Genomic DNA, 10,522 nt, shown 5'->3' on the forward strand with positions numbered 1-10,522 from the left:
GATGAAAAATGTTTCATATTAGTTTAATTTCTTGTATCTAAGATTTTTAATAATTTAAATATAATAAATCCTATATTTTTTGTTTTCAAAATCAAAATTATTATTTACGTTTTTTATTTTTTAGTATAAAAAAAAAAGTGTAATAAAAATAATTTGATGGAGTATCAACTAAAAAAATAACTACAAATTAAATGAAATTATGGAATTCGCATCTAAAATTTGATTAACCATGCAGAAAAGCAGTTGCTATCAAAATGATACAAAAAATTCAGTCATAGATTATAATAATATTGATGATTTGATTTCATCGGTGTCCACTGCAAATGATGAACAGGTAAATTATTAAAGAGTAAGGTTTTGGTTTTATGATAATTTAATAATTATATAACAAAATATATCATAAGAAACTAAATAATTATATGTATTTAATGTAGTTTTTACATACTTCGTATCCTTAAAATCAATAATGTATTTAATAAATAATGAAAATACTAGATATATAATTAATTGATTTAGTAAATAAAATGAGTTTTCTTTATTTTTCTTGCATATCTGTTTAACTATTTGCTGTATTATGTAGATCTCTCATATTTAAAAATTTAATAAGGACTAAGTCTTATATATGTATAACAACGAACTTAACAATATATTTTTTATAATATTTGCTTACAATCATAATTATAAAATTATCAAAATATATATCTTAAATTTAATAAACAATATGATTTATTTTTCCTTGATTGAGCTAAATTGACAAAATGCTATTTAGAGGATATTGTTTCCACTTAAGATAATCCTATTGAATTTTAAAATTCAGAAACTTAAATAAGTATTTTTTCATCAGTGAGATATAATAATTAGATTTATCTAATTATTAACTAAAAATACAATACTTTTTTTCTTTAATATAATAAAATAATTTAAACAAATATTTGTAATTTTTTATAGTCTTATTTTGTTCTCAAAATAGCAGAGCAGTGATTTACTGAACTATTTTATAATATTCCAATTGTATAATTTTTGCAGATCAATTTGTTAAAAATATTTAAAGAAATATATTGGAAATTTTTATTGTTTTATTCAAGTTTCTATTTTCATTGTGCTCCTAATAATATAAATAAGCTTATATCTATTATTATACGAGGAAATAGCTAATTCTTCTAATTATCTAAATTATTAGAGTTATTAATTTAAAGATCTATAAATTAAAATATCTTTGAATGTTGTGAGCTTTTAATAAAAAAAAAATTATTTTACTAATTAATTTTATATTCAAATATATGATGCTAAAAGTTTCACATACACAAAACTAATAATACATAAATTTATATTTGGAAATTAATTTAATGTTTCCATAATATAATTTGAAATATATAAGTATTAATATTATCTAAATGTTTTTTTATATTTATCTTAATATTAATTCATTTTTTGTATTTTTTAGTATGAATTAAATAGCTTAATTTATAGAACCCCTTGATTTTTAAGAAATTTTGTATTTACTCAACTTAATGGTGCTTTTCTTTATAACTTTGTAACTATCTAGTCGAACAGTTTTGTTTTGAAAATTTATCTTAAGCTTATGTTAATGCTTACCTTAATTTTAGTGTATTTATTAACACATTAAAGTTAAATGTTAAAATCAACAAAGCAAATATTTTGTACTTAGCAATTTGAACAATATTTTATTTTCAATACCAATATTTTTAAAACAATACGTTAAAATATGATTGGTATAAATTATTTCATCTAGTTTCAGTGTATATAATGTACAAAATTATTTAAAATTTCTGTTTTTAGAAAGCTAACAATTAGTGGTAATATTTTATTTTTTATTAAAATTACATATATATAGAGGAATAATAGAATAGTTATGACAAAAAAGAAATACTCTATATCTGTTCATACACGTCAATAAATGTTGATCATTACGTAGCGCTATCTATTAATAAATATTTTTATCATTAAGTCTTTGAGTAGGATTGTTTATACCAAGGTTGGAGGAATATAAGGTCGAGTATTTCAATATTTTGTTATCGATTTTAAACACCTTTAGTGATGAAAAACGTTTTGAACTGTTGTGCATCTGTGAAATTAATCTTCTTGGCGTACCTTGGCGGCCATTTTACACGCTTTTTCTATCAAAAAAAACTTCTAAATCATTTTTGTTACTAAGTCACATTAACAAATAACAGCTATTTATCATTATTTGCTTTTGAATTACTGAAATTCTTTTACATGTAAGACATCTGTGTCCATAAACTACTGGTAGTGTTTACTCTTTGTATAAACATATCAGTAAATATTGTTTTATAACTTAAGAAAAATTAAAGAGTAGGTACCAATTTTTTAAAATTAACTATGCTATAAATATATGTGCATGTTATTAAAAATAAATATATTCTTGATTTTTATTTATAGTATATTTTACAGGTTCTCAAAGTTCTAGAATTATTAATTACAACAATGTCTTCAAATGAAGTTAATGATAGTTCAAATGGTGATGTAGCTACAGAATCTAAACCAAATGAATACATTTCTTCTTTAGTGAAAGAAAAGTATGCTTTGGACTCAGATAGTCATCCAAATGCAATGAAGTTAATTGATAATGGTTAGTTTTCAAATTTATTACAAACTTCTGTTATTATTTTTGTTTATTTATCACCTGAAAAATATAATTAATGGAATAAGAAATTATAGAATGATGTACAGACGTAATATTTTTAAATTTTTATAAATTGATTAATTCTATATTTTATTTTATGAAAAATTTGTTAAATTATTTTCAATCCTTATTTAAAATGTAATGGATTTTTTTAAAATATATTTTTAATTTTAAATATTATTCCTTTAATAACATTAATCAGTTTTACAAAATTGATAATGTATTTTTACTTATAATTTGACGATTGATTCCAAAATAGATAAAACTTTGTGTTTGTATTACACTATAAATTAAACTAAATAATATTAATTTAATTAATGATAATATGTATATAAACTAAAAAATAGTTTAACTACTATTATATTTTGGGCATACAATATTACTATGAGTTATACGTGTAAAGTATTTTTACTGTACTAATTTCATTTACCATTTGACTGTACTATTGGTGTAATGAGATAAGTAATTTAATTTATTTTGTTTTTACAGAAATTTCAAGAGCTCAGAGTAGTAATGTTAAACCAGAATCTACTTATTTAGATATTAATAGTGATAAACCCATTCGACTTACTACTAAAATTATGGTTCCAGTTAAAGAATTTCCTAGGGTAAATTAAGTTATTTTACTTAAAAGTATTATACAAATTAAAGTTACTTAATTTAAGAACATTAAGTTATACATTAAGTTGTGCAACTAGATCTCTAATTTTGAGGATAATAATCAGTAAAAAAAAATTTTTTCCTTTCTAAAAATTATTATTGTATACTATTCTATATTTTTGGGAATAATGTAGTACCTTTTAGCGCTCTTGTAATTGTGCCACTGTTATAATACTTCTATTTGATTTTTGTTACTACTCGTTTATTATATTATAATTACCTAATTGATTTTCGATTACTTTCTGAAAACTGGTTGAACTAAAATCATTAAAAAAGATAATTTTCATTTAATTTTAAGCTATTAAAATAATATGTTAGCCAAGTATAATTTCACTATTATTAGAAGTAATTTATAAGGACTTAAGGTAAATAAATAATTAGGAAAGTGGTTATTGTAATTCTGTTTTAATTCAAGTTTATTTCACAATAGCCTTTTTCACGGACTATTTGATTTAGTTATTTCGTCATTTTTATAAAAAATGACATTTTAAGTTTTTAAAATGTATTTTTGCATAATAGCAAGAAGAATCAATTTTTGACTAAAATATTTGATATTCTTTATTTAAATTTTTGTATGAAGATCAAAATATAAAAATAAATTTTATAAAAATGTATTTTATATTCTATATATGAAATAGGGTTAAAACAACATCATTATCAACATCTAAAATTAGTCAACATACTATTATTATTTGTTTTCACTTCATCATAAATATTTGATTTTATTTAGACCATATGTGTACAATATATTTTGCACTGACATTTCCTAAAATTTTAATTTTAGCAAATATATTTTGTGCTTATTTATTTGATTAATTAATTCCTACGAATCACATGTAAATCTTACTTGACATTCTATAATAAATTTTTGATTGTTAAATTTTATAAAATAAATATATTAAAGAAAAAAATATTTTTGTATATTTCATTGTTATAGTGCATATTTTGCTATTTTTAGTGTATTTTTATACAAATGTTCCAAACCTTGGTAATTATTATATCAATATTGGTACTATAACATGATTATTTAATCTAAATATACTTAAAAGTTATGTAATAATTATGAGTAATTAAAAATTTCTGATTTTTATTTCAAATATTTTGACTGTTAGTTAATAAAATAGGTATTAATTGTTATAGTCAAATAGTTGTTATGTTTAGTTATAATATTTATTGTGTCTTATTGTTTGATTAAATCCAAATTTATTGTTAAAAATCTTAAATTTTATTTTCTTTAGTCAAATTTTCATATTCTGATGAATATGATTTTTAGTAATTTATAGTATATGTATAGCTTTATTTATATTTATAGTATAGCTATGTTTACTAATTATTTTGAATGTCAGTTTTGAAATTTGATTAAAAAAATTTAATAGTATTGAAGGGTTCTTTTTAATTAATTATTATTATATTTATTGTGTTGCAGTTTAATTTTGTTGGAAAATTGTTAGGACCAAAAGGAAATTCATTAAAGAGATTACAAGAAGATACAATGACTAAAATGGCTATTTTAGGCAAAGGATCAATGCGTAACAAAGAAAAGGTAATGGATCAATCAGTTTTATGTAATTATGATATTAGATCATGTAATCAGTTAATAGGTCAAGATGTGAATCCTTGTTTTTTTTTAAATAAGGTTATGATAAAAATGGATAGTATTCTTACTAGTTACATATCTTGACCAAATATAACCCACAAAACACCTAATTTATTCATAACTATTTATAGCAAAAATTAAGATTTTTTATTAGCAATAATGTAAAAATATATTATATTTTAGTGTCTTTTAAAAATTTTATTTTTGAATATTTATTTTTTGACCTATTAATCTTCAATATTCAGTACATAAATTACTATAATTTTTCAATTATTTTAAATTTTACATTAGTATATTGGTAGTATTTTGTGTAAAACTCTTGTGTATTACAGTAAGTTTTTTTTAACAGGAAGATGAAATGAGAAACTCTTTAAATCCTAAATTTTCTCATTTAGCTGATGAGCTTCATGTTCAAGTTACTGCTTATGCACCTCCTGCTGAAGCATATGCACGTGTTGCTTATGCTCTAGCAGAACTTAGAAAATTTTTAATACCTGACCACAATGATCAAATAGCTCAAGAACAAGCACGTGAGATGCAACAGTTTGGTGGAGTTCCACCTGTTCGTCATCCTGGTCCAATTATTCATGCCCCGCCACCAGTTATTCGACCCATGCCTCCTCAGCCAGTTAGAATGCCCAGAGCACCAGTTCCAGGAAAAGCAAAAGTGCTAAGCATATTAGATAGAGCTCGTTCAGCTATGGAAGGAAATAATGCTTTTCCTGGTAACGGAGGCTATGGTGATTCAGCAACATCACATTATTCTCATTATGACTCTGGGTAATTAACATTTTAATATCACAAGAGTAAATAGATTACTTTTTTGATCAAAGACATTTGAAATATTGACAATTAATAGTGAATAGCTTAACTTCAAAAATGTTAAGTAAAATAATTCTATTTTTTTTTTAATTTCCCACCATCTTCATGCTAATAATTAAAAAGGAATTAAAAAATCTCTAGTCCTTTGAAATTATACCAACTAGAGTTAATTGACACTTTGAAAAAAAAAAAAATCGTAAAATTTTTATTAATTTGGTTTTTAGAGACTGTAATGTCAGTTATTTAATAAAAAAAATTATATTACATGAATAATTTTATTTTGATTTTTTAGTTATGGTGGAGTAGCTACATATAATGGAGGTGGTAATGATGAATATTACTCTGGAAATTCATTTGCCCAAGGTCCGTTAAATTTTTATGGATATGTATTAACACTTTAATTAAAATTTTTTTTAAACATTTTGATTAAATATTTTGATTATTAATTTAAATGATAAGTGTATAAATAATTGTATACAAATAAACTTAACAATATATTTATTATTTGTCGTTATTAAATATTAAATTAATATATGTATATTAATTTAAAAATTGTTTTAGATGTTAATCCTTCATCTAGTGCCCGTGGCTGGAAAAACTATAATACTGGCGGCAATGGTGGTGTTGGACCATCAAAACAGACTGGAAATCAAGGTGGTCGATATGGAGGTCGTAATGCTCCGTACGCTAGACAGAAATAATCAGGTATTTGTCAGGACTATATCTTTTGTAAGAATATCATTGACAATATATGCTATTATTGGTAGAATATTATTTAAAATTTGAACTTAAAATATTATCTATAAAATAATATTTTTATTTAGTGAAATCTAATAAGACACTAGAATAATGTATATATTGTATGAGCTAATAATACATAAAAATACAAATAAAATAAACTGTTAAATTCCTGGGATGTAAAATTCCAGTTTTTTTTTTTTTTATAAAAATTGCATTATAAAATTATAATTAAATAAAAGAAACAATGTAAAGAATAAAGTTAATTTATTTTGTATCTATGTGTGAAAGTTAAATATCTTAAAAAATAAAAATTGTTGGGCTACTTATTATTATTATAATTCGTTTTCCATTTAATTTCTTTATAATTATCATAATAGTATTAGTATGTATATTTAATTCTTAATATAGATGTACATTAAATAAACCATTTGTTTTTATATGGGATAACTAATTATGTCCTCATTAAATATTTGCTATCTATAACATTTTGTACCCTTAATATTTTCAATATTAATATTATACAATTTATAATAATACATTCAATACCATTAAATTGGTATGTTAAATTTATAAATGTACCTCATTCAGTTGTGTGTATTTAATAAGTTTTGCCCATATATGTAGTCAAAATTTTCTGCTTAATAGTTTAATTAAATAAATATAATATTGACTCATAAAAATAATTTGTTTTATATTACAAAAAATGTTTAAATAATTGGTATTTAACATTAAAAATATGTATACCATCTGTTATTCAAAACTCTTCCTTCAAAAATAAAATCCTATTAAAAATTGATATTGTCTTTATACTCATATATGGATTATAATTAAAACTTGATTATCTTTCATAACTTTATAATAAAAGATGTAATTATTCTTAAAATTTAATTTTGTTGTACTTTCCTGTGTTTCCTAAAGTACTGTTTAATCAAAACAAAAATTTAATGCAAGTTTAATTCTTGAATTTTTTTTCCATTGACAACATAATAAATTATTCATTTTTGTAAAATAATTGACTTAGTTTTTGTAAAATCGAATAAGTATCTAAAATTGTTTTAATTAAATAACCCAATAATAAATAGCAAAAAATCATTTATTAACTTTCAGTAAGTACTATCTTTTACTTAAGTTTTATCTGACCCTACCTTATTTATTATACAATCTACTGAAATTATAGTCATTGTTACACACTTATAATAATTTGTTTAAAAAAAATAAATAAACCAAAGGTGACAAAATATGTTGACTAAATTGATCATTGTGTTATCATTTTAGGCATTATAATAATCATGAAATATTATACTTAAAATAATTTCCAGCTTTGAAAACCAATTTAAAGAAGAGAAGATGTTTATTCGGTGCATAAAATTTTGTGTTGAACAATAATTTAGTTCTGAAGTATATTCAGTGACTAATATAATTTTTGTTTAAAACTAAATGGCGAGGTTAAATAAAAATTTAAATCATGTGCGTGATAAAATTAATTTTATACCATTAATGAATAAAAAATAATTTGTGGCAAGTCGTTTAAAAGTAAAATACTATTTTTATATTAAAATCAATCATGTTAAAATGATTTAAAAATTAAATACAATATTACATCTCTAATGATATTGAAAAGCCAAACATTTGAATGAAATAAAAAATAACAGGTATACATTTAATTTGTTTTAAAATTTAATTTTTTCTTATGAATTTTGTTTCTGGTGTTTATTTAGAAATATTTACATTTTATTTTAAATTGCCAATATTTTAATGCTATATTGTTTGTTTCAGAGTTTATGAAACTGAGTCATAATGGTGACATGTAAAAGGCTAATATATTATAGGATGTATATTTTGAAAATTTTATAAAATTTTTGTATAAATTTTAATAAATTAATTAGTAAGTTAATTTTTTAACCAAAAATAAAACACAAATATATAAGAAGACTGATAATCAATTATTAAGACTGATTTTTTAACTTTTATTTTGTTATTGACATTCTCTTTTGATATATGTGAACAAATTTTCATAATAATAAAAAAGTGTTATTATAAGTGCATTATTTATTACAATTTAAATACATCTCGCGAGTGAGTTTTTATTTCCCTGACTTTTTATATATGAAAAGATGCTTAAATACATCCAAGTCTGATTTTGTGGCTATAACTTTAACAATTGAATAGTCACCATCAGTTTCTACTTGCATTATAGCTGTGTGTAATCTTAACCATTCGTACTCTTTTTGACCAGTACGTACTCTAATTTTTAATATTTGCCTACCGGTGGCTTTAATAATTTCTTCTTCAATTTTTATTTTAAGTTCTTGTATCCCAGTACCTTTAACACAGGAAATATAATTACAATTTTCATCTTTATGATAATTTCCAACAAGATCAATTTTGTTACCAACATTTATGATGGAATTTAACAAACTGGATTCTACATTTAAGTTCTTTAGAGTAGTTTCAACATGACTTTTTTGAACATCAACATTGGGATGTGAAACATCTGTTACATGAATTATGATGTCTGCAAACATCGCATCTTCCAAAGTTGCTACAAATGGTTCAATCAGTTTAGTGGGTATATCTGATATAAAACCTATAGTATCAATGTAAAGAACTTTTAAATTTGATGGCAATATACCTCCGTGTACAGTCACATCAAGTGTAGCAAACAAACAGTCTTTAGGTAACATTTCTAAATCTTCAGTGAGAGCTTTAACTAAAGATGTTTTGCCAGTATTTGTATATCCTACTACTGCAATAACTGGAAGATTTTTATTTTTTCTGCTGTTCCTTAAATGCTCTCGATGACTTTTTAATTTAGTAATCATCTTTTTAAGTTTTTTTTCGTATTCTTTTAATAAGTCTTTTTTATCATCAAATAACATTTTACTACTTAAAGCTATTTGACCAGCTTCTGAACCTAATCTTTCAGTATAATTTTCTTGTATACCTCGTATTCGAGACCATATATAAGGAACTTCAGCTAATGCTACCTGTAACTTAGCTTCTCTAGTAACTGCATGTTCACGGAAAATTTGAATTACTATTAAATATCTATCATAAACTGGAACTTTAAAATAATTCTCTAAATGTTTATGTTGTATTGGTTTTAATATATTTGTGCTGATAAAAACTGCAGAGATTCTTTGATCTTGTTTAATTTTTAAAGCAATATTATCAATATTTCCAGGTCCAAAAAATGTATGCTTGATATAAGATGTCATGCCAATTTTCAAAGAATCAACTATTTTCCAATCTCTTAAAGTATTAATTAATGACTCGCTCTCTGCCAACTTCATCTCTGGTGAAGTTAATCTATCTTTTTTTGTGCCCCATTTGATGTAAGGCTGAATTACAAGTACTTGATGCCCTGTTTTAGCTAATTTTAACTCCCTATTAATAAATTCTTGAACATGGATATCTTCATCTTTTTTAAAACAATAACTCCTTTTGAACCTAGGATTGAATATTTTATTCAATAATTTAAAGTGCCTGATCATATTTATTACTCATGGAACAAGCAATAAAATTAATCTTAGCAACTTCGTATCTTGTCTTTGGTAATCAAGTATGATGATGCGATAGCTGTTAGAGTAGACACACCAATATGAGTTTTTCGTACAATAGTAAATCGTTTACTGATAATTTGTTGTCCTATATGTACAACTGAAAAAGTTAAAGTCAATACTCCTAAGCCAGTTCCAAGTGATCGTACCATACAATCCAAATATGAATATTTTTTGTTCTGAAATATTTCAAAAAGTTCATCTTGTGCAATACCATTTTTTTTACTCATCGTTAATTAAATTTTCTAAGATCTTCATAATACATAAGTTGAATAATATCAGTAACAAATTAACATACCGATGAACATATTTTAAGAAACAAAATAATTTGATTGCATATTTTTTGAGTACTGATAACGTCTGTTATCAATTATCAATAAGTAATTATGTTACGCGGTCAATTTTTAACCAAATTTTTATTCAGTACGGTAGTGGATTAATTGATAAGGGTTTTATTGAGAACTGATCTTCTAGAAG

At 22.7% G+C, this 10,522-nt stretch overlaps 2 protein-coding genes across 5 annotated transcripts; one reads left to right on the forward strand and one right to left on the reverse strand.

Moving 5' to 3' along the window:
• The first annotated feature begins 133 nt into the window (after positions 1–133).
• Positions 134–8,525, forward strand: LOC126907955 (KH domain-containing, RNA-binding, signal transduction-associated protein 2). 4 transcript variants are annotated; one of them, XR_007704653.1, is made up of 9 exons: positions 137–334; positions 2,434–2,611; positions 3,155–3,273; positions 4,752–4,868; positions 5,272–5,702; positions 6,037–6,107; positions 6,306–6,449; positions 7,805–8,137; positions 8,262–8,525. XR_007704653.1 is itself a non-coding variant. In XM_050689700.1 (8 exons), exons 1-7 carry the CDS (start codon positions 230–232, stop codon positions 6,443–6,445), a joined length of 1,161 nt encoding a protein of 386 aa, XP_050545657.1. In that variant the 5' UTR covers positions 134–229; the 3' UTR covers positions 6,446–6,449; positions 8,262–8,525. The 4 variants fall into 4 exon arrangements, 3 of the variants coding, with proteins under 3 accessions (XP_050545657.1, XP_050545661.1, XP_050545660.1); XM_050689700.1 differs by lacking the exon at positions 7,805–8,137 and having other exon boundaries at positions 134–334; XM_050689704.1 differs by lacking the exons at positions 137–334; positions 7,805–8,137 and adding an exon at positions 2,051–2,334 and having other exon boundaries at positions 2,422–2,611.
• On the reverse strand, positions 8,410–10,399 carry LOC126907948 (putative GTP-binding protein 6). Its single transcript, XM_050689688.1, has one exon. The coding sequence runs from the start codon at positions 9,977–9,979 to the stop codon at positions 8,570–8,572; it is 1,410 nt and encodes a 469-aa protein (XP_050545645.1). The 5' UTR covers positions 9,980–10,399; the 3' UTR covers positions 8,410–8,569.
• Between the last annotated feature and the right edge of the window lie 123 nt (positions 10,400–10,522).

This window comes from Daktulosphaira vitifoliae, unplaced genomic scaffold (genome assembly GCF_025091365.1).
Source record: "Daktulosphaira vitifoliae isolate Bord-2020 unplaced genomic scaffold, ASM2509136v1 Scaffold_5, whole genome shotgun sequence".
Lineage (NCBI taxonomy): Eukaryota > Metazoa > Arthropoda > Insecta > Hemiptera > Phylloxeridae > Daktulosphaira > Daktulosphaira vitifoliae.

What these genes read in the sequence shown, in the direction of transcription:
- LOC126907955 (XM_050689700.1), top strand. Translation starts at nt 230, where the DNA reads ATGCAGAAAAGCAGTTGCTATCAAAATGATACAAAAAATTCAGTCATA. An exon ending in AATGAAGTTAATTGATAATG is followed by an intron (nt 2,612 to 3,154) that starts GTTAGTTTTCAA and finishes TTGTTTTTACAG; the next exon opens with AAATTTCAAGAGCTCAGAGT. An exon ending in CAGTTAAAGAATTTCCTAGG is followed by an intron (nt 3,274 to 4,751) that starts GTAAATTAAGTT and finishes ATTGTGTTGCAG; the next exon opens with TTTAATTTTGTTGGAAAATT.
- LOC126907948 (XM_050689688.1), bottom strand. Translation starts at nt 9,979, where the DNA reads ATGATCAGGCACTTTAAATTATTGAATAAAATATTCAATCCTAGGTTC.